Raw genomic sequence first — 26,870 nt, forward strand, 5'->3', positions numbered from 1 at the left:
ACCTTTTTCTTCGCAACTTTTGTATCAGAGTCTATAGACAAAGCCCGGGGGCTTGTTTCTTGATCAAGCGGGCCCTGGATAGGGTCTTGAATGAGAGCGGGAGAAATTTGAACTTTAACGTCCTTGCTATGGGTGTTAATTCCTGCGGACCTAGTGTCCGGTAATTCCCCGTCTAGTCCTTGTGACTTATCTTTTACCCTTTTCTCAAATTGTTCTCGCTTAAGTTCTTCCCGTAGTGGGACTTCTGGAGAACATTGGTCTACGTTTTGATCGTCCTTCAACCCTTTGTTACTCTTGTGCTCTGACACTTTTTGTGGGTTGGGTGCAGGAACGCAGCGAACGGGTCGATTGTAGCGGTAGTCATGTTGATGGCTACGTACTTTACAGTTATTTCGACCGCGGAGGTTATTGGAATCATGGTTTCGTGGTAGAAACTGTTGTTGTGCGTCATCACTCGACGCTCCAATACCTGATAATGCACCCTCTAACTGGAGTGAGTGCTCCTGGTTAAACTTCAAAACCGAGTGGTCAGGGCTCTTAGCGTTGTGAACTTTTGATGCCTCAAAAGCTGTGCTTGCAAGCTCTCTGAGTTGTAAGATAGGCAAGCCAATGTGGGCGGCAGGGCCCAAGTAGGTAATGAAGGTGGGATACATGTTCGACAGAAACATTTGTTTGAATGGTAAAAGCTCTTCCATTCCTGTTTCTGAGAGTAGGCCAAAGTAAGCTGAACGAAGCCTATGATAGTAAGCTTGTGGGTGTTCGTTCCGAGCTTGTTTGACGGTGTTAGCCAGTGAGCTATCGTGTTTGCGAGTCGCAGAACCACTGAATTCTAATTTCAAAGCTGTGGCAAGTTTAGTGTAGTCATTTAGCACGTGTTGCTGTTGTAGACGAATGAACCTTGTCACGTGTCTATTTGACGTTCGCTTCAACAGGTAAACCCTGTCAGAACCCGTAGCGTTCGGGTAGCCATCCAACGCGTCCTCTATGTCAGCTAGGAACGTCTCAGTATCGTTTGGCTGACCTGGAATGGGGTCAAAGGTGGGGAAATTCTTGACGAGTTTGTCAAGGTATTCCGCGCCAAGCGGGCGGAGAGGGTTGGCTTCATCCTGTGGAGAGATTGGGGCCGAAAGGCCAAGAGAGGAAGCCAAGCCTTGTTGTTGTTGGCCAAGAGGCGCCAGATTACTCAGTGCCGAAGGGCAAAGAGGAGAAGACTGAGGGACACATGAGGGAGGCAAGGTCTGAAACCTATTGTCTTCACTCCTGTGAGTACAGGGCTCCGGTTGCTTGGATGGGAAGTCGCGCTGTAGAGCGTAACCATTCTGGATTTCCTCCAGATGGTACCTAAGGGTGGAATTCTGCTGCATTGCAGAGTCCACTTGACCGCTTAGATTACTGATTTTGGACACGTGAGTGTCACACCTGCTCCTTTCGGTCTCAAACTTATCTGTCATGGTTTGCAGATAGAGGTCTTGAGTACGGAGCGAGAGATTCAGTGATGAGATTTCCTCTGCTTGCTTAGAAATCAATATTTCCAACCTCATCACCTGAGTTCTCTCATCATTCATTTGGTCAGCGACTTCAATAAGTTCTGCTGATTTATCATCCAACTTTGTCATTGTGTTCATTAACTGATCGTCTTTGGTCTGCAGCGCTTTGAGGAGCACCGTGTTATTTTGAGTAACATTCAACAAAACAGCATGCATGTTGTCAAGTTGAGCGCTCCTGTTTGCAGATAACTCTTCAGATTTATCTAGTTTGTCGTGGACATCATCGTATTTAGTTTTGGCTAAATCGAGTTGTTCCTGTAGCCTATGATTTTGTTCCTGTAGAAAACGATTTTGTTGAAGAGCTTGTGCTTGTTCATCGTCATACGTTTTTGCAATTACATTTAATTGTTCAGTTTTCGAACGCAGTTCCATAGCTAGCAGAATTTTTCCCTTGTCTGCCTTGGTCATTGGTTTCCCGGTTCTCTCCACCTGTCCCTTTATGTCTACCATTACCTGCTCGTGCTTCAGCTGTGCACTGCGGTATTGGACAGATGGCAATCTCGGATGGCAAGACATCAGAGCTAGACTGGAGAGAACCTTTACGAGGCCTGCACCCGATGGTTGATTTTGGAAAACATTGTTGTCTGCTTTTCCACTAATGGCATAATTAGGGTTGTTATCGCTGCTGAGGTCAGAGATCAATCCATTTACGGGTGGAGGTTCACTAATTAGCGGGCGAGTGGGGACCACCCCCTCTGATAGCTTGCACATTATTAGAACATTTGAAAGGAAAAATGTTTTTCCTAATTTTCCAAAATTTGGTTTTGGAACGTGGGGAGCTGCAAAGACGATTTTAATCTATTTATAGACGTTAATGAACCATCAGTACTGTACAGTACTGTGGAAGTTGGGCGTGAATGAATTTGCAAAAGCAAATTGAATTAATTAATGCCAATGATTAGTCCTACCTGGGTAGGCTGTCTGGGTATTAAACTTGAATTACCTGAGAGTTTGCTTCATCCAGGTTAATATGCAAAGTTTAAGTTGTCTCATTTAATTGGAAGAACCTAGAAAGGTATGTTCGACAATTTAACTTATTAAATTGAATGAGACGATTGGTTCCTACAATCTCCATTGATTGGATATCATAAGTGTAAACCGTAGGTCAAATGTTGGGACCCTTCACCACTAGGGTACGCTCCTACCTGGGCTGAGCGTCAGTAAAGGGGTTTTACTGACTGTGCCTTGCTAAAGCAGATTTTACTGATTAATCTATTTAGGATATATCAAACCTGTATAGGCTATCTGGGAATTAACTTTGAATTACCTGAGAGGTTGCTTCATCAAGGTTAATATGCAAAGTTTAAGTTGTCTCATTTAGTTGGAAGAACCTAGAAAGGTATGTTTGACAATTTAACTAAATAAATTGAATGAGGCAATGATACCCAAGCAATTCAGATTGCGGAGTTATCATAACAGTAATGTAGTTTAAATGTTTAGGGTACATTCACCACTATACTTTCCCTTAAGGCCGAAGCCACATGGGATTCACTCCCGTCAGTAATGGGTTTTACTGAAGGTGCCTTGCTAAAGCAGATTTTACTGATTAATCTATTTATGATATATCAAACCTGTATAGGCTATCTGGGAATTAACTTTGAATTACCTGAGAGGTTGCTTCATCAAGGTTAATATGCAAAGTTTAAGTTGTCTCATTCAGTTGGAAGAACCTAGAAAGGTATGTTCGACAATTTAACTAAAGAAATTGAATGAGGCAATGATACCCAAGCAATTCAGATTGCGGAGTTATCATAACAGTAATGTGGTTTAAATGTTTAGAGTACATTCACCACTATACTTTCCCTTAAGGCCGAAGCCACATGGGATTCACTCCCGTCAGTAATGGGTTTTACTGAATGTGCCTTGCTAAAGCAGATTTTACTGATTAATCTATTTATGATATATCAAACCTGTATAGGCTATCTGGGAATTAACTTTCAATTAACCTGAGAGCCTTGCTTCATCTAAGTTAAGTTTGGAAAAAGTTAATCATGTCTCATTATGGACGCCCAATCAATTTTGGATATTTTTTAAAAAGATCCACTTGAAAAGGTAAATCTGGCAATTTCACTTGTTAGTTAAATTGAATGAGACGTCATATCCCGTGCTCCACGTTTGAATTTCCCCTAGAGATGTGCTGGCAATTCTTCACCACCAGGGTGCAGACTGATGAAATTTAAACGGAAGTACAAAGGTCGGACTTCCGTCGCGCTACGGAGGAATTTTAAACGTGGTACGGAGAGAGGAAATGTTCCCTCTCTGTTAGCTTGCCCGTAATGCTAAGCTATTGCTACTTGGTTCAGAAGTATCCTTCCAAGCACCAAAATAGGATCCTTTCACTTATGGAAAGGGTGGGTTTTCTAGTGACGTCTCACCTTAACCCCATTCAGCATATTCTGCTAGCGTTTCTGCTGACCGGAGCGACACGGTACTAAAATACAGATACGCATACGGTCTGCCCACACTGTCCTAGTGCGGTAGGCAAATTATTCGGCTCGGTTACCGGACAGTTAACTTCTAAATTCTAACCTTACTCTAGAAGTTAATATTTACCGACAGAAATAGTACCGTTTGGCCTAACGGACTAAAACTGGAATTTATTCCTCACTGCTATCGATATAAGACCGGGGCTATTTTAAATAGCTTCTCTCAATGGAAAATGCACAATCACTTTGTTTAGATAGCAGGCTGTTTGTACAATTCTGTTTGCACAATTGATATATAGAATTTCACAGCAAAGTCCAATTCTATCTTAGATTCCTCGCACGGGGGCTCCATATATGTATTATCAAAATGAGCCAACGTGCATTTTAGTTTGAGGCCTCACACGGGGCACCATATATGTCGTGTCTTTGGCTATGCCGGATTAAGTGATATGACATGCTAACTTATAAAATTATTTCTCTGTAATTGATATTACCTGATTAAGCTAATCATGTAAATGTAATTAACTAGAAAGTCGGGGCACCACAGAAGAACGTTTATAGAGCTGTTATCCTCTGAATAAACTCTTAAAATACTTAGTAATATTTTACATCGATAGCAGTCAATCTTAACCCGTATGTTGTTTCAGTCTCATCATGAAAGTTGTAATTCTTGGTTATCTGCACGAACCCAGTCTTTACTAAAATCATCCATACATCAATTGTCTTAAAATCATTTATTTACTACACTAAGTAATTAACAGAAAACATACAAACAGTAATTATCGTCACACAGGATTGGTAGGGGAATGTGCCCTACTGGCTAACAAGCATGGCTGGTCTGTTAGACAATGGGTCATAAAACGGTAAGCTGAGAAGTTACACAGAGTTCATTAATATTAACAATTGACAATTGAAGGCTCACTCATTCGGGAACCTTTGCAATCAATATATATTTACGCTCATGTGTCGTCGGGATTCTTGTTGGAGAGTTTTGTTCTGATGGAGAGTTTGTCAGCGTTCTCTCTCTCTCACTCTCGGTTAGAATGGATCTGTCAGAGCGACGTTCATGAATGTCGTCATAGAATGGATGTGGTTGGTCTTCGCGTTTGATGATATAATTTACTTAGCTGCAGACTAATAATTAATATCAAAGACTTGTTCTTATTCTGTCGGTCTCGATAGTAAAAGTTAACCACGTGGTATAGTTCACTTTCAGTAGAGTACTTGGCTGGTCAAACCTCTGGGCCAAACTCACGATGGAGTGTAGGCCTGGTCTGTAGAAATGTAAATCAGGGGGTCTTTTATAGTACCCAGAGAACAGGCTTGTCAAATGACGCCTGGTCCTGTATGTGTCCCTGGGGGCGTGCCTATGACTGAGCTAGACTTGGTTACAGAAATATAATTCTATCACATTAACATCAGTACATAGCATCTCAATGTATTACAAATAGCTTTATCCTTAATAATACATTGTATACACCCATGTGGATTCAGTCTCATCGCTGAGGCTATCATGTAGACTGTTTTAGGGTAATATGGCTATGTTGTCTCTTCTGAGTATCACAAAATTGTACCAAGCGGATCAGTTCGTAGCTGGAGTCTTCATCAATCTTCCATATCTTCTCCAGAACACACATGTCGCTAGGTTCTCCAATTCTATGAGTTGGAAGAATTTCCTTTGTCTCTCTATGAAACATGTTGTAGTAGATTCTCCTCTTGGAATTTTTACAACCCTGGGTTGGGGGGGAAGGTAGGTTGGGTGATGGTACAAAGGGGAGGGGGTCAACTGTCCTTCCTGTACCCAAAGAGGCCAACGTCATGACACCTGAGTACCAGGCCATTAGGACCTGATGGAGGGACAATAGAGCCCTGAGTACCAGGCCATTAGGACCTAATGGAGAGACAGAGCCCTGAGTACCAGACCATTAGGACCTGATGGAGGGACAATAGAGCCCTGAGTACCAGGCCATTAGGACCTGATGGACGAACAATAGAGCCCTGAGTACCAGGCCATTAGCGAGTTGGATACTACCAACACATGTCCTGACTGCATAAAAGGAGATTACCGTGACTCAGTGGTCATGTAGAATTTTACTGCGGTCATGACTCATGAGTGCTGGTTTGGCGGTAATACGGTCACCACAACAGCATAGAATTAAAATTACAAGATGGAAAAGTGAGTGAGGGAGAAATGAGCAGCCCTGTGCAACCACCACGATGACCAGATGCTCTCGGACTATGAAAGAAAACGTAGTCAGATGAAGAAAGAGCAGCTGGAGTAGCAGTGTTCTCTAGGTTGATCCATGTCTCCATCAGGGCCAAAAAGTCTAGGGACTGAAGGGCAGCATAGGCTGAGATGAACTCTGTTCTTGACCGCAGATCAGCAGTTCCAAATGCTGCCAGAGACTAGGAATTCCACATGGGTTGTGCGCGCAGGGTACAGTAAATAAATGTACTAAAACGGAATCAAATTGACATTTCAATGTTCAAATGGTACCACAAAGATGGTTGGAGTTCACACACAGAGAATCTTGACTTGAATGGGAGTATCTGTTGTTTTAAGTTATACTGTCAATCTTCCATAGGAAACCTATTGAAATCATAGAAATATAGACAATAGAATAGACATGACCATTTCCGTTAACATTCGATGGTAGGTGGATCAGCAGTCATCTTTGTGGTAGTAATTAGAAATTAAAAGTTCAATTCATATTCCAATGGTGTACCAACTAAATTGCAGTGGTCTAAAGGGATAGGTCCATTCTATTAATTATATTTCTATTATTGAAATGACACCCGACCTGTATTCAAGAGCATGTTGTGTCTCAACCGGCACAACACAAAAACTCAGTGTCACGCCGGTTGAAAGGAGAGGACCAATGTACAGCGTACATATTCTTTTTATTAGAAAAGACGCCGAACAAAACAATAAACACTACCCAACAAACCGTGAAGCTAAAGGCTATGTGCCATAAACAAAGTCAACTTCCCACAACACAAGGAGGGAAAAGCGCTACCTAAGTATGGTTCCCAATCAGAGACAACGATAGACAGCTGTCCCTGATTGAGAACCATACCCGGCCAGAACATAGAAAATAAAGAACAGAGACAAAGGAACATAGAATGCCCACCCTAGTCACACCTGGCCTACCCAAAATAGAGAATAAAAAAACCTATCTATGGCCAGGGCGTGACACTCAGATGATGGGAAATAGGGTTTAAGCTCCAACAATTTTAAACAATCTGTGTTTAATATCACTTTAAGTAATTGACGTTAAAGGTTTAAATACTACACAAAATAAATAAGAAATAATAAAATAGTTTGACAACACTGTAAGCTTTTAAATTATATCAAACTCAACCAATTATCTTTTCCAGTGATGAAGACATGGATGTCTCATGGTATGGTGGGATATGCAAAATGGATGAACTTTGAGCATCTTTATCTCCTGAATGTTTTGGCATTCAGGCCCAAAAAGTCACTTTCTGACCACTTTTTCCATGGGCAAACATGTATGGAAAGTTTTTGTTTAAATCAAAAGGGATTCTGTCAAAAAGTGATTGAATTCAAATGGATTTTCCCCTGAAGTAGTATTCCCTTTCAGATGGTGGTGCTCACTGCTCACACAAACAATGCCAATTATTCCCCCGTCCTGTTGTTTTTGGATGGCTTCAGAGCCTGTCAAGAAGCGGAGTGGCTTTGGGCCTGGAGGGGAGGAGGAAAAAACAAGATACACTCGCTGCAGTGAATGACACCAAACCACAAAACATCTGAATTGTTGTTTTGTGGCTTCCTGCAGCTATGTGGAGCAGAGCTGGATTTCATTAGGCAGTTGAACGTCCATCACTCTGCTCTCTTGTGCTTTGTTTGGAGCAGTCTCAGGGCCTGGGCACATGGAGGGGTTGGGAGTGGAGTCTCTGGGCTCGTCCAGACTCAGAGAGAAGCCTGTTTATCAACAACTCAGCTCTGTTCTCTCTTCTCCTCTCCTGCTCTCCTCTCCTCTGTTCTGCTCTGTTCTGTTCTGTGTGCAGCAGGAACTCATTGACCCACCAGCTCAGCTGTCTGCACTGCTGGCTGTTACACACATTCACAGCAGCCGCTGGCCACTCTCCCTCTCCCTCTATCTCTCCCTCTATCTCTCCCTCTGTTGCTTTCTCTCTCTCTCTCTCTCTCTCTCTCTCTCTCTCTCTCTCTCTCTCTCTCTCTCTCTCTCTCTCTCTGTGTGTGTTTCTTACTCTCTCTGTTTCTCTCTGGGTCTCTCCTATTCTGGCATTCTCACTTCTCATCTCTCTCTGTATCTGGCTCTTTTTCTAGCTCTTTCTGTTTCTTTCCCTATCAAATCAAATCAAATGTTATTTGTCACATGTGCCAAATACAACAAGTGTAGACCTTACCGTGAAATGCTTACTTACAAGCCCTTAACCAACAATGCAGTTCAAGAAATAAGAGTTAACAAAATATTTACTTAATAAACTAAAGTACAAAATAAAATAAAAAGTAAGACAATAAAATAACAATAAAAAGGCTATATACAGCGGGTACCGGTACCGAGTCAATGTGTGGGGGTACAGGTTAGTCGAGGTTATTTGTACATGTAAATAGGGGTAAAGTTACGATGCATCATACTCTCTTTCATTATTTCTCACAGTTTATTATATATCTCCCCATTTCTTTCCCCCATCTTCCTCTTATATTTATAGTGAATATAAAAAGACGAAAACAGTGAGGATAAAAATGTAAGAATTGTTTGCAGGATCCAGAGAGTTTGATTTGAGGCAAGAGAGACAGAGAGGGAACAGCGAGAGAGAGATGTGGTCTTGGAAACACATGGCGTTTAGTGGTCGCTCAAAGAACACGTTCCTAACATGGGCAGGCTGAAGCAGGCTGCCTGGCCTGGCCCAGGCTCACCAGGGGACGTGTCCCAGAGTCTAGCAGTCTGAAGGGCTGGGGCCCGGCCTGGAACAAGTGTCTGTCCTCCCATTACTAAGGGGAAATGGCTTCCACATTGGTAGTTAATGGAACTAAGACCTGCCTGGGTCAAAAGGGTTTGAAGTGCCCCAGGGTTGCTCTATCCATCCATTCACATGTTAGAGTTACTATACAGCGCAGGAGTCAATTTAGACCTACATTTGTGTTTATGTTGGCTTGAACCGACTGTTGGTAGTACAGGTTGTGTTTTAGGAACATTTCCTGGCATCCTGTGGTGTCAGTGTTTTAGTTAGGCACCTGGGAAACATTGCAATCAGCCTCACTTCTGCTGCTGAAAGTACTATGTGCCGTGTGCTATTCTCTCTATAGAGGCTAGTGGCTGTGTCTGTGTCCCTCTGTTTTCCTTCTGCCTGCTCCCTCTGACCTGTGGCCCCTGTCTGTCTCCCTGCAGCACGTGGGCTGTGACCGGATCCTGAGCTCGGACGTGCGCGAGGACCGCTGCCGGATTTGCGGGGGTGACGGGAGCAGCTGTGAGGCCATCGAGGGCCTCTTCAATGACTCCCTGCCTGAAGGAGGTACGGTGTGATATACAGAGCAGGAGTCCCTTCACCACAATACTGCTAGGAAGAAATCTTAATCCTGTTCTTTGAAGCTTACTGCACTATGGTGGTCTCTACAGTAAGAGTTACACTATAAACCCCAGCATACAGTACAGTATGTGGGCACAGTTACAGTAGTGGTAGTGCAGCGGCAGGAGGTATCAATAACTCTGAGTAAGGGGGTTATGGGCTGAGGAGTGGGGGGTTCAGAGAGCCCAGGGCTGGGGGGGTGGTGGTGGGCCCCTCTCTCAGGCAGGGCAGGCATGGACAGACAGACACTGAGGGGACTGTTCTGTTCTAAGCCTTGGTAGCAGGACACGTCTCTCTTTTTAAAAGACCCTGATTGCTGCGTTTCTCTCTCCTTGCACTCTCCACTCCTTCCAACACCACTTCTAGAACAGGCCAATAGCACATACTGTACCTCAATTAGACTGGGGAATAGAAATGAAAAACACAAATAAAACGTCAAAGAAGAAAGGGCCTGTGTTTTGGACCAAGGAGCTCCAGAAACGTTCTGAGAAGGAGATGTAGTTACGTTTGAGGCATCCACGAGAGAGATTATGCAACCTAATTGTTTTATGGAAACTCTAACAACGCGTGCATGCATTTGTGCATTTGGATTCTGACACAAGCTAAATATGTGTTGGACTACTGCCTTGCAATGTGAGTTAGGAGTCCTCAGACATTCTGAAGGTAATGTATAATTATCTGTTCACATGCGAGCTCTCTAGTTGCATGAGCTACTTAATCTAACAGTTAATTATATAGAGTTACCGGTGAATATCTACAGTACACGTGCCTTGCCCTGCCAACCCCCCTCCCTCCCTCCCTCCTGTAGGTGCAGAATGACCTTTTATTCCGGTACCTATTCCAGTCTAAACACTTTGGCTGTGATTAATGGTTCGTGATGAATTCTGTGGAAGCATGTCAGGGGAAAACTGATACAGCCCAGCCAGGCCCACAGATGACACAGAATTAACCATCAGAGTCTCTTAGAAAACCAAGCAGTTGTCGAGGGCTTGAGGCAGGCTCAGCCTATAGCTACTCAGTTCTGATCAGGAGACTCTCCCGAGGTCTCGGTTCCATCATAGTGACGGTTGGAAGGCTTGTGGTCCTCTGTCCAATTATAGAGCCGTGGGTCATACATGATACTGCATCAACCTTATGCCTTCTTTCATTTTTGTTTTATTTAACCTTTTATTTAACTAGGCAAGTCAGTTAAGAACAAATTATTATTTTACAATGAGGGCCTACCCCGGCCAACCCTCCCCTAACCCAGACGACGCTGAGCCAATTGTGCACCGCCCTATGGGACTCCCGATCACAGACAGTTGTGATACAGCCCGGGATCGAACCAGGGTCTGTAGTGACGCCTCTTGCACTGAGATGCAGAGCCTTAGACCGCTGCGCCACTCAGGAGCTAAATATACTCTTATAATAAGGAGACCATGAACTCTCTTTTCCGTTAAGGGGAAGGCTGCGGGGAGGGAGGGAGGGGTGAGTGTGTTTTTCCTGCACCACTTCGGGGGGGGCAGGTGGGCACGTGGCAGACAGTTTTAGGTGAAGTTCAGCCAGTGTGGGTTGTGGTAGCCCTGCGACTGTGGAGCCAGACAGGTCTATTCTAGGTCCTCTCCCTCCACGACAGCAGCAGCTCTCCTCCCTCCACCCATCTACCTCCCCCCTCTGGCACCCTCAGAGTGGACACACCCTCCTGAGGTGGCCGCGGCTCAGTGGCTGGGACCACAATGGCCATCTCAGCCTAGGCCTACAGCCTGCCCAACCGCCTGACAGGTCTATTCTGGGTCTGGGCTGATTTACGAGCCACAGAGCGCTCAGTCATGTCTATAGGTTTTTTTTATGTCTCTGAGGCTCAGACCAATCCTCACTCCCAGGAGGGTTTAAATAGGGTTAGTTGTCAGGCACTAACCAAGCAGTAGAGCTGGTGTTCTGGGCTGGTGTTCTGGGCTGGTGTTCTGGGCAGGTGTTCTGGGCAGGTGTTCTGGGCTGGTGTTCTGGGGAGGTTGTTCTGGGATGGTGTTCTGGGCAGGTGTTCTGGGGAGGTTGTTCTGGGCTGGAGTTCTGGGCTGGTGTTCTGGGGAGGTTGTTCTGGGGAGGTTGTTCTGGGCTGGTGTTCTGGGCAGGTGTTCTGGGCTGGTGTTCTGGGGAGGTTGTTCTGGGCTGGTGTTCTGGGCAGGTTGTTCTATCTAGTGATTTACACCTAAGAGTGATGATGGTGCCATATTCTCCTGTGCCTCTGCAATCTTACTACTCCCATCTGGCGTCTGCATTCTCACCTGAGTTATCACCTCCTCCATCTCTCTGTCAGCTGCTCTCTCTCATCTATCTTTCTAGGTTTTCTCTTTCTCCTCTCTTCATCTGTCTAGTCTACCCGCTCTTCATCTCTCAAACCCCCCATATCTCTCTCTCTCGCTCTCTCGCAGTCTGTGCAGTCTGTAACTCTGGCAGTGGTGGAGGGTTACTCAGGGGTTAAGGGCTGGGGGTTTATTGCTCTTTGGCTCTCTGTTTACCGCACAGGCCCCTGATTGTTAACAGAAAAACCTCTCCCTCTCCGGCCGCCAGGAACCGCAAGTACAGAGCTGGGTTACTGAAATTACTCACAGCACCGACTGCTACTCCAGAGAGGGGTCAAAAGCCAAGCCTCTCCTTTCCTCAGCGGTCGCACCATTGGAATGGATTATTAAATTATTTATTCTGTTTTTTTATGCAAGGCTGAAGTTATTTACAGAGCTGTGGTGGCTGGCTGGACAGCACAGCCTGGCTTCAAACATGGTTACTGTACTCTAGCAAAGGAGCTGAACGTTGCCCAGGAATTTGGTTGGAATCCGAAAGGCTCTGCTTATTCCATTGAAGTCCCACAGAGTAAAACACTACTTATACATCATTCTCCCTCCAGTATGTCAGTGAATAAAACCTCCACCTCTTGCCTTTCTCTTCTTTCTTTGTGTGTGTGTGTGTGTGTGTGTGTGTGTGTGTGTGTGTGTGTGTGTGTGTGTGTGTGTGTGTGTGTGTGTGTGTGTGTGTGTGTGATCCCATCCTAGGTTATGAAGAGGTGGTCAGAATCCCCAAAGGATCAGTGTTCATTCATATCCAGGAGCTCAACGTCTCCCTTAACTTCCTAGGTGAGAGTTCATGTCTCTTCTGTGTCACGCAATGTGTTATACTGTTATGACTCATGTTGTATTCTCTAGTGTGCATTCAGACTCTCAAAACTGGAATTAAAATGTAAGTGCATCGTCACATCATCAATGCTGTTATTATAATTGACTAATACCTACCTGCACGAATTGTTCAGTCTCTTAGATTAAATACCATGACTGTTTTCTAATTAGCTGGGAATATTGTATGAAATGTCTGATGCAACATACTTTTGTATATATAGTGTATGTGGACACCCCTTCAAATGAGTGGATTCGGCTATTTCAGCCACACCCGTTGCTGAGAGGTGCATAAAATCAAGCACACTGCCATGCAATCTCCATAGACAAACATTGGCAGTAGAATGGCCTCACTGAAGGGCTCAGTGGCTTTAAAAATGGCACCTTCATAGGATGCCACCTTTCCAACAATCAGTTCATCAAATGTCTGCCCTGCTAGAGCTGCCCAGGTGAGTTGTAAGTGCTGTTATTGTGAAGTAGAAATGTCTAGGAGCAACAACGGCTCAGCCACGAAGTGGTAGGCCACACAAGCTCACAGAACGGGATCGCCAAGTGCTGAAGTGCGTAGCGCGTAGAAATCATCTGTCCTCAGTTGCAACACTCACTACAGAGTTCCAAACTGCCTCTGGAAGCAATGTCTGCACAATAACTGTTTATCGGGAGCTTCATGAAATGGGTTTCCATGACCGAGCAACTGCACACAAGCCTAAGATCACCATGCGCAATGCCAAGCATCAGCTGGAGTGGTGTAAAGCTAGCCGCCATTGAAATCTGGAGTGATGAATCACGCTTCACCATCTTGCAGTCTGACGGACAAATCTGAATTTGGCGGATGCCAGGAGAACGCTACCTACCCGAATGCATTCCAACTGTAAAGTTTAGTGGAGGAGGAAGAATGACCTGTGGCTGTTTTTCATGGTTCGGGCTAGGCCCCTTAGTTCCAGTGAAGGGAAATATTAACTCCACAGCATACAATGACATTCTAGACGATTCTGTGCTTGCAACTTTAAAGCAACAGTTTGGGGAAGGCCTTTTCCTGTTTCAGCATGACAAAGTGAGGTCCATACAGAAATGGTTTGTTGAGATCGGTGTGGAAGAACTTGACTGGCCTGCACAGAGCCCTGACCTCAATCCCATTGAACACTTTGGAATGAATTGGAACGCCAACTGCGAGCCAGGCCTAATCACCCAACGTCAGTGCCCGACCTCACTAATGCTCTTGTGGCTGAATGGAAGCAAGTCCCCGCAGCAATGTTCCAACATCTAGTGGAAAGCCTTCCCAGAAGAGTGGAGGTTGTTATAGCAGCAAAGGGGGGACCAAATCCATATTAATGCCCATGATTTTGTAATGATATGTTCGACTAGCAGGTGTCCACATACTTTTGGTAATGAGTGTAATTTGGAAATATCGTTATCAACCTAGTGCATATCCCATAAATATATAAATATTTGTGTGCATGGTGTGCTATTAGCATGCTAACACTCATAAAGGCAGACTGGTAGAATAGCTAGCCATTGCTAGCATTCACTGGTTTAAGTTGAAGTAACTTTTGATTGTAATGGAGTTGACTGGTGACTATGACATGATTATATATCATTCACGACATTTGGACGGGAGCTATAAACATTGTTTTATTAAACTATGTGTGCCGTTATTGCTTGAGATCAGGCTTGGCTGAACTGCTTTCAATGGGGAAAAATTGCTTCCGTTCCCAGCTTCCGTGATTTTAATTGAAAATGTCACTTCTCCATGTGGACCTATACATGCTCTCGTTTCTTCTCTGCTCCAGTGCTGAAGAGTAAAGGGGAACAGTTCTTCATCAATGGGAAGCTGACCATCGACACCCCTCGTAGGTTTGACATCGCAGGGACCACCTTCCACTACCAACGGCCCACTGACCAACCTGAGACCCTGGAGGCCCTGGGGCCCACCAACATGACCATCATCGTCATGGTAACGGCCTAGCTGTGTGTGTTACTATGTGTGTGTGTGTTACACTAATCATTCTATGTAACAACATATGTGGCGTGTGTGTGTGTGTGTGTGTGTGTGTGTGTGTGTGTGTGTGTGTGTGTGTGTGTGTGTGTGTGTGTGTGTGTGTAGGTACTGGTGAGGGAAGAGAACCCAGGGATCCACTACCGCTTCAACCCCCCAGTCAGCAGAAACCTTTTGAGTGGATATGCCTGGCACTACACATCCTGGTCCCGCTGCTCTGCACTCTGCGCTGGGGGTACAACCACTCCTGGCTCTAATACTCTTTACTGTACTATACATTGGCTTTATCCCTACTCATTGATTGATTGATGATTTTACTGCATTATTAGGAGCTAGTAACATAAGCATTTCACTGCAACCACTATGGCATCTGCTAAACTGTGTACTTGACCATTAAACTTTGATTTAATTTGATTTTGAGGGTTGAATACACACAAAGCCATATTCATGCAGATAAATCTCTTAGCCAATATTCATTTGATATTCTTGAGCTGCAGGTAGCCTCGAGGTTAGAGTGTTTGGCCAGTAACCAAAACGTCACTGGTTCAAATCTCAGAGCAGACCAGGTGAAAAATAAACTTACAAGTCTGTTGCTGTGCCCTTATAAACCTCAGTCTGGGTTAGGTGGGCATAGGGATGTTACGGTGACCGTCTTACTGCCACACCTGCGGTCACGAGTCATGATGGCAGTCAAATTCCACGTGACTGTTTAGTCACGGTAATTAGGCTTCTCCTAACTGTTGCTGCTGATGGTCATTAGTAACCTACCAAACTTGCTAACTGCCTGGTACTCAGCACTCTATTGTCCCTCTAATCACTCTGACATCAATGCAAATGTAATTGAAAATCTAATCAAACACTTCATGAGAGCCCATGAGCTAATGTTGTGCAACATTTCTATAGGCTATGCAATTACGTGAGAAAACAGAGTGATGACCTCTGTTAAAAAGAGGAGGATCCCATCAGCTTTCTATAGGCTAAGCCTACTATGTTTAATTTCTCAACTTTCCTAATATTAAGCACATTGCTTATCTTTATAACAGGAGTATAGCCTATCTGGCTGGCATGAAAATGAACCACAGGAAAAGTGTCCTCCATTCGCTATTTAAGTGCATAGATTACATGTATTTTTTCCCCCTGCCCCTGTTTTCAGACAGGTGCATGATAATAGTCCATTCTAAATCAAAACAAATTTCACACATATAAAATGTAGATGTTCCAAATGTCTGCATCAGTGATTATAGGCTATAGGTGGAAGCCAAGATATGCTAAATGTGTTTACGTTAATTAACGGTCAATTACCGTGAGACCGGCAGTTATTTGCTTCACCGACTGACAATTTTATGACTGCCACAGGCCTACTGTGGGTATAATTTGAAAGCTTGTTCTATTGCCAACATGACAAGCTAAGTTATAAAATATGATCTTACAGTGTTAGGCTTTCACAGGGCAATTCAGAGAAACAGATCGTAATTGGGGTGTGCATAGAATGGAGTCATGTGTATTCAGGTGCGTGTTCAGCAGCAAATCTGTCACCGTGGCAAATTCTCTCCACAATAGACAAACATAGGCTCATTCTGTTCAGAACAACACTATATGACATGAGTTTTATCATATGGAAATATGAAGTGCACATGTAGACTCGAGGGTGTTCTGCCACAAAATCCAATCAAACACTTCATGAGATCCCATGAGCTTGTATGATATCGAAGCAGTATTTATTATAATCCTCAACATCTCATCTTTCAAAATACATAGAATCCTCTTAATTTACAGCATTTCCCCCTGACTCAGACAACAAAACATTTGCAAAAGTTGCCGAATTAGGGGGAGGGATTAGGCAACTTCATGTCGTGTGCGGCGCTCAAGTTCAGAACGGCTGTCAGTCAAACCCATACAGAGCTGTGAAGCAGAGAGCCAGAGCTCTGATGTCGTGTATAGCATGTTACTGTACAGCCAATGCTGTTCAATTTAGGCGTTTATCAGTGACCAAATCTGCCATTTATAACCCATATGCGGGTACGAGTGTAAAGGGTTAACCCCAATTGCTCCAGGGGCGCTGGACAATGGTGACCCTGGCAGTGACTCACTCCCTGCGGGATTCTCAGGGGGAATTACGTTAAGCAAGAAACACATTTCCTTTACGCTTGTACAAGTGTGTAACAGGACAAATATAAGCATATTATTATTATTATTATTATTATTTGACTAATGATCCATTTAGCTGCTGTGCAGGACTGGTTACTCTATATAGACAATACATTGACCTCACTAGTAAACCAAGTGGCTCACTCAGGCACATACTACATGGAACTCTATTCCACATCAAGTAACTGATGCCAGCAGTAAAATTAGATTTAAAAAAACAGATACAAATACACCTTATGGAACAGCGGGGACTGTGAAGCAACACAAACATAGGCACAGACACATGCATACACACACACACGATAACATACACACTATACACACACGTACACATGGATTTTGTACTGTAGATATGTGGTAGTGGTGGAGTAGGGGCCTGAGGGCACACAGTGTGTTCTGAAATCTGTGTATTGTTTTAAAATGGTATAAACTGCCTTAATTTTGCTGCTGGGGATCCATAATAAATACTAATACTAATACTAATACATGCACAGTGCATACCCCTCACTTTCTCATAGGCTTTCTCATATTCCCTCTCTCATACATACACATTACACACACACACTGGTACATGGTGGCTTGAGAGTTTTCCTAACGTAACACTGACCCTGGGGAAACATGGGAATGGAATGTTCATGAACAGAGGTACTGTGGGGTTGGTGGAACTGCAGGGGTTCGTGCGGGTCTGAGGCCAACTTTGCTTTCTTTCTGTCGCGGGTTAATGATCCAAAGCAACTAGCCTGATAAGAACTCATTTACTTTGCTTAAAAGCAAATTTACTTGACCTTATGTCAGCAAAACAAGTGAATGGAGGAGGGCTTGTACAAGTTATAGACTGTGAAGGGCACAGTGTGAACTGCATCAGATGAATGACCAAAGTAGTTCTGACTGTATTCTAAAAGTGTTCTAACCTCCCTCTGTCTGTCAGGTGGTCAGACCCAGCAGGTAATGTGTAAGAAGCAGACTGATCACACCGTGGTCTATAACCACTTCTGTGACAAGAAGAGTAAACCCAAAGACAAGAAGCGAGCCTGCAACTCTGAGCCATGCTCCCCAAGGTGTGTCAATGTATCTGTCCCACTGCCTGTGTGAAGCTCCTCTGAATGGGCCTGTCATGCCAAATAGTGACCCCCTGCCAAAAAGTGCCCCCCCCCGCCACCCTGCATTACAATGGGATTCGATGACTTCTAGCTTCCGTTGCTAGGGCTGTTGCTAGAACTTTCAAAATTCTGACCTGGTTACGTAATTAACCTGTACACGCAGTTTAATTGTGTATGTGTGTGTGTGTGTGTGTGTGTATGCACGTGTGTGGTAGTGGGAGAGTATGACATCCTGCTGGACTAAGGTCTGTCTGTGTGTCTGTCTCCCCCAGCTGGTGGTCTGGGGTCTGGTCTGAGTGCAGTCGCAGCTGTAACGGGGGCCTGAGGACCAGAGAGGTGTTGTGTAAGAGGAAGATCTCTCCTACAGAGGAGAAGGTGCAGGACGACGGCGCCTGTACCCCCCCACGACCACCCCTCACTGAACCCTGCAGCAACCACACCTGCCCCCCAGAGTGGCTGGCCCTGGACTGGTCAGAGGTATACCCAAAATACCCCCCATAAACTAACCCTACTATTTTGTATTTAATCTAACTAGTGGAATCTAGAGATTATAAGAGAAAGGTGAGTAGTTGCTTACCTCGACACTTTCTGTGCCTATGCAACATTTCTGTGTGTAATCAATGCCACCTGCTGGTTGGGCTATGTACGGGTCTCGGGTGTGCTCTGAGGCTGTCGAGATTGGAGCTCTCAGACTTGAATAACCTCTGCCCCATATCTCTCTCTCTCTCTCTCTGTCTCTCTCTCTGTCTCTCTTTCTCTCTGTCTCTCTCTGTCTCTCTCTCTCTCTCTCTCTCTCTCTCTGTCTCTCTCTGTCTCTCTCTGTCTCTCTGTCTCTCTGTCTCTCTCTCTCTCTCTCTGTCTCTGTCTCTCTCTCTCTCTCTCTCTCTCTGTCTCTGTCTCTGTCTCTCTCTCTCGCTCTCTCTCTCTCTCTCTCTCTCTCTCTCTCTCTCTCTCTCTCTCAGTGTAATCCCAGTTGTGGTCCAGGGTTCAGGCACCGTGTCCTTCTGTGTAAACGTGGGGAGAGTGGAGACATACTGCCAGAGTCCCAGTGTCCCAAGCATGGGCGTCCCACCACCAGGGTGCGCTGTAACCTGCAGCGCTGCCCACCTCCCATGTGGGTCACAGGGCCCTGGGGAGAGGTAAGGCTGGGGGGCTTGCTGGGACTAACATGGGCTCTGCTATGTATTGAACTGATCTTATTCAACTATACCTCCTAGGTCCTCTTGTTTGATCTAGTGAAGTGAAGAAAAAATACTAGACAATGTTAATTGTTCCTGTTCAGATTTGTAAAGTGATGTATTATCCATCTTTGCTATCGCTTATTTGCATGTACTCCTAGTTTGTTGACCTCTCTCTCTCTCTCTCTATTGTGTGTCAGTGCTCGGCCAAGTGTGGTCTGGGTCAGGAGAAGCGCTCTGTGCAGTGTCTCGCACAAACCGGCCAGCCGTCAAATGAGTGCCAAGACCTCCAGCGCCCGGCAGCCATGCAACAGTGCAAGAGCAAATGTGACCTCAGTAGCCTACCCATGGACATCCCCGAGGGTGACCCTGAAGGTCAAAGTTCAACTCCCTATTAAATACCTTCTCACTGTATTCTCCTGCCAGCTAAATATCCATCTAAGTTGTTCATTATTTTAACTCAAGTATTTTATATATTTTTCCCTTCCAGAGTGCAAAGATGTGAACACAGTGGCGTACTGCCCCCTGGTGCTCAGGTTTAAGTTCTGCAGCCGCCCCTACTTCAGACAGATGTGCTGTAAGACCTGCCAAGGACACTGACCCCTGAACCAGACCGAGAGCCAGACCAGGAGGCATCCCCAGAGGGCCCAGACCAGACCAGACCAGGAGCCCCCCCTAGCGGGCCCAGACCAGACCCACTGAGCTGCACATTCCACAGGGGGGAGGGACAGCCCAGACAACGCACCGCAGATCAGCCTGCCTGACATCAGTGGACAGAGAAGTAGACGGTGGGAGGGTGAGAGAGAAAGAGAGAGAGAACTGTACTTTTATCCCGCACTCTGAAAGTGTGCTATCTTATACCAGCTTTGGGGACATTGCTGTGAAGACCAGATGAGCTGCTGGGATATCTCTCTGTTTCTATTTACGTACACTATATATACAAAAGTATGTGGACACCCCTTCAAATTAGTGGATTTGGCTATTTCAGCCACAACTGTTGCTGACAAGTGTATAAAATTGAGCACACAGCCATGCAATCTCCATAGACAAACATTGGCAGTAGAATGGCCTTACTGAAGAGCTCAGTGAATTTCAAGGTGGCACCGTCATAGGATGCAACCTTTCCAACAAGTCAGTTAGTCAGATTTCTGCCCTGCAATAGCTGCCCCGGTCAACTGTAAGTGTTTTTATTGTGAAGTGGAAATGTCTAGGAGCAACAACGGCTCAACCGTGAAGTGGTAGGCCACACAAGCTAACAGAACAGGACCACCGAGTGCTGAAGCGCATAGCAAGTAAAACCATCTGTCCTCGGTTGCAACACTCACTATAGAGTTCCAAACTGCCTCTGGAAGCAACGTCAGCGCAATAACTGTTTGTTGGGAGCTTCTTGAAATGGGTTTCCATGACCGAGCCGCCGCACACAAGCCTAAGAACCCCATTCGCAATGCCAAGCGTCGGCTGGAGGGGTGTAAAGCTATCCGCCATTCATCTCTGGAGAGATGAATCACGCTTCACCATCGCAGTCCGACGGACAAATCTGGGTTTGGCGGATGCCAGGAGAACGCTACCTGCCCCAATGCATAGTGCCAACTATAAAGTTTGGTGGAGGAGGAATAATGGTATGGGGTTGTTTTTCATGGTTTGGGCTAGGCCCCTTAGTTCCAGTGAAGGGAAATCTTAACGCTACAGCATACAATGACATTCTAGACGATTCTGTGCTTCCAAATTTGTGGCAACAGTTTGGGGAAGGCCCTATCCTGTTTTAGCATGACAATACCCCATGCACAAAGCGAGGTCCATACATAAATGGTTTGTCGAGGTCGGTGTGGAAGAACTTGACTGGCCTGCACAGAGCCCTGACCTTAACCCCATCGAACACCTTTGGGATGAATTGGAACGCTGAATGCAAGCCAGGCCTAATCGCCCAACATCAGTACCCGACCTCACTAATACTCTTGTGGCTGAATGGAAGCAAGTCCCCGCCGCAATGTTCCAACATCTAGTGGAAAGCCTTCCCAGAAGAGTGGAGGTTGTTATAGCAGCAAGGGGGGGACCAACTCCATATTACCATATTAATGCCTGTGATTTTGGAATGAGATGTTCGACGAGCAGGTGTCCACATATTTTTGGTCATGTAGTGTATATCCTTTAAGGGTTTGGTGCTACTACTTTTGCCATGCTGGCCACAGGACTGGCCAAAGTACATTGTTCAGCTTAGTTACGTTTCTCTGTTGTTTATTAAGTGTCTCAGTCTTACCCTGAGCCGCTATGTCCATACAGACCTTTACTTGTATATTTACAGACGTTGTTCTATGTGTACACTAAATCTACACTGTACAAATGAAACTGTCCTGATACTTTACTATCACTTACCCAATGTAATGTTTGTTATCTGGTGGCTGTTGCCAACTCACTTGATCTTCTAAATTATCTTGTCAATGCTTTGTCTCAGAACAAAATCTTTTTGAAAAGGGTTTGATTTGCACAAAGTCTGACTAGTCATAGGGATACTGTATGTTCATTATTTGGGACTTGTCTTGAAGACTCTACTTAACACTCTCGATCCACGGTCCGGTCCATGTACATAACAGTTTACTCGCCTCTGTCTTGCCATTTTACGGGACCCAGCAAGGGCTGGTAAATGATCGGTTCAGTTCACGTCTAGCAGCAAACCTCAACACTTCTCTCATACTGTAGTACTTACTGTACATGTTTAGATACAGGCAAATCTACCATAGCCTCATCAATGTGAACAATGCTACATGGTACTCTGTATTAGTCACGTATACAGTGAGTGGAAACACAGTGTTCATCACTGAGTCAACCACCTCCATCCTCTGATTACATCGGAACAGAGACCCTCCCATGCCCCCTGGCCTTGAGTGATCATTCTCTCTGATAGCATGGCCTTCCTACTGTGCCTTTAATGGTCAACCAGTTTACTTCAGTCTCTAATATGCTACATGTACAGTAACTGCCTTCTTACACATTAATCCATCTACTGGGCTCACACTCAGAACCAGCCCTTGCGATAATGTCAGCTCTCAATGAAGGATCAGAATTCTATTGGAGTAACTAGGTTGCTATTACTCTCCTGATGGTGCTTCTGAATGGTGCTATTTCTTAGCTAATTGTTGTCGTTGTTGGATGTAACACTTTACTTGACACCCAGTGTCATAACACATTATGACACGGTCATAATCATGTCATAATATGTCATAACCTGTCATAATATGGTCATAACACTGTCATGACCCATATATTTACACCTGTTGTGACATATATTGCGTTATTGTATGGCTGGTTATGACACCTACGTAAGAGTGTCAAAACCAACGTTTATTCAAATTATTATTTTCTGCCAAGAAGTTACCTTTCATTTGAAAGTTTTTTTCTTAAATCCTTTGTTGTAATAAATTCTTAACAGTCATGTTTTTTTCATCATATTTTAAATCACTTTTAGAAAATACACTTTATGACACTGTCATGAAGCATTATGACCATCATGTGTCACTTTACTAGGGCTAAGAAAATACACTTTTTGACACTGTCAAGTAGCATTATGACCATCATAATCATAAATGCCAGATAGGCATGTTACGTACATGCCCATATATCAGTCATAAGTCAAAAAGAGGGTGTCTTGTCCTGCTCCTGAAATCTGGTCCTGCATTCATCCCAGTCATCAGCAACAGAGCATTGGGGTAGGTGCATCAATGTGTGCGCAATTACAATGACCATTTAATATGGTACATTTCAACAACAAAAAATATATAACATTAACATAGTGTTGACACGTAGGCTATGGTGTAATGGAATGTTTTGCCTTGTGTGGTAGGTTTTGTGGGTTTTGACACTCTTATGTAGGTGACAGTGTTATGATCATATTATGACAGGTTATGACAAGTTATGTCAGCTGTTATGACATATGACGCCAGGTGTCAAGTAGAGTGTTACCAGAAGGGTTTTGTTTGAGGTTGGTTCTAAAGTCACAGTTGTGCTATATCAGTTTGTGAGAAGAGAAGTTAAACATTTATTTCCCCACCTTTAGTAACTGAGTATAGGACCCATATCTGTTAACAATTTCTGATACAACTGGTTGTCAGCACACTACCTGATGCTTTACTATCTAAACAGAACTGTTTGTAGATTATTTGTTAATAATTCAGAAGTTTGAAATGAGTTGAACTGTTTTAATGAAACAAAGTGTCCTATTTGACTGTCTGAATATGTAAGCTAAGTACGTTTTGCCTTCAATTTTGAACCATCTGTGTCCATGGTCATGGTGTGACCTCAGAGACAAAACATTTTATCAAATAAGAGGGATAATATTGTTTGTTTGTTGTTTTCACATGCTAATTGTTACAGATATGTACTGTATTTTAATTACTATAGAAACATGCCCCCGTTCCCCATCTAAGACCTTTGAAATGAATATATTACAGTGAATAAATATGCCGCATTGTTAATAAATGCATAGGGAATTGTGTGCTTTACTCTCTCTCCACAGATTTGCCCGTTATAAACCACGACGTTAAGTGATTATCCATCTATTTCTGTATCTCATAGATTCTTAATAAATGCTCGTTTGATTTAATGGTGCTGACCATACAAGAAGTGACAGAACAATTGTGCACGACTAGAGATCAAGTGACACAACTAAATGTTGATCTAGAAAGAAAGTTCACCGATAAGGACAAAAGAGAGAACTTTCTGACCAGTGGAAAACATTTGTGATTAACTTAAGGAGGAGACAAAGACAAGCAAGTGGGAAAAGTTTGATCTTGGTACTGTGGACTACAAGGAGCAGAAGGCATATTTCTGGAGGGATGGCCAGAGACAGCTAATTGCGCCCCCCCCCACGAGCAAACAGGAAGGGTGAACGCCAGCCCAGCCGTAATCCTAGAGGCCCACTGATGTGGCAATCAATCAACTCCCTCACATCTGACTCCAGTGACTAGACACCAATCAGCATCTAGTCACTGGACTCACTGGCCATGATATGTCAATGACATTTATTTTATAAACCCTTTTTATATCAGCAGTTGTCACAAAATGCTTTACAGAAACCCAGCCTAAAACCCCAAAGAGCAAGCAATGCAGGTGTAGAAGCTAGCCACAAAAAACTCCCTAGAAAGCAGGAACCTTGGAAGAAACGCAGAGGAAGCAGGCCCAGTGATTTCACTGTGATCACAATTTAATGATGAAGATCACCATTTTTTTATATATATAAATATACATAACACACAACTTGATGAAATGTCTCGCTTTTTAAAATGATCAAGCTAAGTCAAAATTGTGTATTGTAGATTATTTGTTAATAATTCAGAAGTTTGAAATGAGTTGAAATTGGGAGGAATATGAGTGTTGAAATCATAGGTCAGAGGAATCCCTCATTCTTTCATTTTCATGAGAACCTGCTTGTTTTAGGCCTTGGAGTGATACATGCATACATTATACTGATATACACTTTTTTTAAATGAAAGTAAAAACAAAAAAAGTATTAAATGCAGCTATACAGAGTCTTTAGCTATTCCGGGGAGAAAGGACGAGAGGTGGAAGGTCTGATGTTGTAACGCTCGTCGTAGAAAGTAGACCAAGGTGCAGTGTGTCGAGTGCTCATGACGAATACTTTATTTTAACTCAGAACACTATACAAACCAAACAAACAACGGAAAAACTAACGTCACGTTCTGCAGGCTACTAAGCTATGCAAAAACAAGATCCCACAAACCCAGGTGGAAAAAACCCTACTTAAGTATGATCTCCAATTAGAGACAACGAGGACCAGCTGCCTCTAATTGGAGATAATCCCAAAAAACAACAACATAGAAATAGAAAACTAGAACCTAAACATAGAAATACAAAACATAGAAAAACACCCCCTGTCACACCCTGACCACGCTACCATAGAAAATAACAGCTTACCATGGTCAGGACGTGACAGTACCCCCCCCAAAGGGGCAGACTCCGAATGCCACTAAAAAACAAAAACAAAAGGGAGGGTAGGATGGGTAACAAGTGTCAACGGCGGCTCTGGTGCAGTACCCAGAACCTTATCATCCAGCGAAATCCTCCAGTAGAGAAGGCGGCTCTGGTTCGGGGCGTACCCCCCACTCCGCCCGCTGATCCCTCTGTTTCTGTGCCACTGGAGGCTCCAGACCATGGATCATCCCTACAGGCTTCTTGCCAAGGATTATCCCTACAGGCTCCGGGCCATGGATCATCACTGGAGACTCCGGACTGGGGAACGTCGCTCAGAGTTCTGGACTAGGGAACGTCGCTGGAGGTCGGGTGCACAGAGCAGGCACAGGGTATACTGGGCCTTGGAGGCGCATTGGGGGTCTGAAGCTTATGACTGGCACAACCCGTCCTGGCTGGATACTTATTTTAGTCTGGCAAGGGCGGGTTGCTGGCACAGGACGGACTGGGCTGTGCAGGCACACTGGCGACACAGTGCGTAGAGCTGGCGCAGGATAACCTAGGCCGAAGAGACGCACCGGAGACCAGGAATGCTGAGCAGGCACAATCCTACCTGGCTGAATGCCAACTCTAGCATGGCAACTGTGGGAAGCTTGCACCGAGCGCACCGGGCTGTAGCTGCTCACTGGCGACACAGTGCGCATCCCTGCATAACACGGTGCTTGCTCAATCACTCGCCCCCCACGGTAAGCACGGGGAGTTGGCCCAGATCTCCACCCTGACTCTGCCAATCTCCCCGTGTGCACCCCCAAAACATTTTTTGGGGCTGCCTCTTGTGCTTGCCTTGTTGCCGGGCTAGTTCTTCTCATCGCCGCTCTGCTCTCGCTGCCTCCACCTGTTCCCATGGGAGGCGATCCCATCCAGCTTGGATCTCCTCCCACGTCCAGGATCCCTTGCCGTCCAGCATTTCTTCCCAGGTCCATTCCTGATCACGCTGCTTGGTCTGTTGGTGGTGGGATCTTCTGTAACGCTCGTCGTAGAAAGTAGACCAAGGTGCAGCGTGTCGAGTGCTCATGATGAATACTTTATTTTAACTCAGAACACTATACAAACCAAACAAACAACAGAAAACCGAACGTCACGTTCTGCAGGCTACTAAGTTATGCAAAAACAAGATCCCACAAACTCAGGTGGAAAAAAAACCCTACTTAAGTATGATCTCCAATTAGAGACAACGAGGACCAGCTGCCTCTAATTGGAGATAATCCCCAAAAACAACAACATAGAAATAGAAAACTAGAACCTAAACATAGAAATACAAAACATAGAAAAACACCCCTGTCACGCCCTGACCACTCTACCATAGAAAATAACAGCTTACCATGGTCAGGACGTGACAGATGTCAGAAAGGGGATTATGGAGTCATGACTGCCCCATCATGTTGATTTGCCAGTATGTCAATCACATTTCAATTCAGTTTCAGTTAAATTCAATTCAGTTTCAGTTCATTGTTACACTCCCTCCTCTTAGAATCAGTTAAAAAAATCTGAGGCCTGGTCCAGAAACAACCTAATATTGTTTAACAAAACATAAAATAATAAATTAACAAAACATCTAAATTATTCACAGAAATACACACAACAAAACAAAGTAACAAATAAACATCTACACCACAGAACACCATGGCAGACAAGATTTCACAAATCGGAAAATAGCATAAGATTAACGACATTCGTAGATAGTGAGTGTGTAAAAATACTGTCAAGGAGGTGTGTAAACAAAACCCATTAACAATTTGGCAAGATAAGAAGTTGGGGTATGGGGGAGACAAATACTGATACCTACAT

General features: G+C 44.4%; 1 protein-coding gene across 2 annotated transcripts in view; it reads left to right on the forward strand.

Moving 5' to 3' along the window:
- Positions 1 to 19,908, forward strand: part of LOC115192547 (A disintegrin and metalloproteinase with thrombospondin motifs 10) — a 68,800-nt gene extending 48,892 nt beyond the window's left edge. For both annotated transcript variants that reach the window (XM_029751174.1, XM_029751175.1), the window contains 9 exons: positions 9,355 to 9,478; positions 12,562 to 12,642; positions 14,469 to 14,632; positions 14,783 to 14,909; positions 17,751 to 17,880; positions 18,195 to 18,399; positions 18,885 to 19,061; positions 19,301 to 19,475; positions 19,591 to 19,908. In XM_029751174.1, the coding sequence (XP_029607034.1) occupies positions 9,355 to 9,478; positions 12,562 to 12,642; positions 14,469 to 14,632; positions 14,783 to 14,909; positions 17,751 to 17,880; positions 18,195 to 18,399; positions 18,885 to 19,061; positions 19,301 to 19,475; positions 19,591 to 19,700 (1,293 nt within the window). In that variant the 3' untranslated portion in view covers positions 19,701 to 19,908. The remainder of the gene's footprint in view (positions 1 to 9,354; positions 9,479 to 12,561; positions 12,643 to 14,468; positions 14,633 to 14,782; positions 14,910 to 17,750; positions 17,881 to 18,194; positions 18,400 to 18,884; positions 19,062 to 19,300; positions 19,476 to 19,590) is intronic.
- The last annotated feature ends 6,962 nt before the right edge of the window (positions 19,909 to 26,870 follow it).

The sequence above is a fragment of the Salmo trutta genome, chromosome 4 (assembly GCF_901001165.1).
Source record: "Salmo trutta chromosome 4, fSalTru1.1, whole genome shotgun sequence".
Lineage (NCBI taxonomy): Eukaryota > Metazoa > Chordata > Actinopteri > Salmoniformes > Salmonidae > Salmo > Salmo trutta.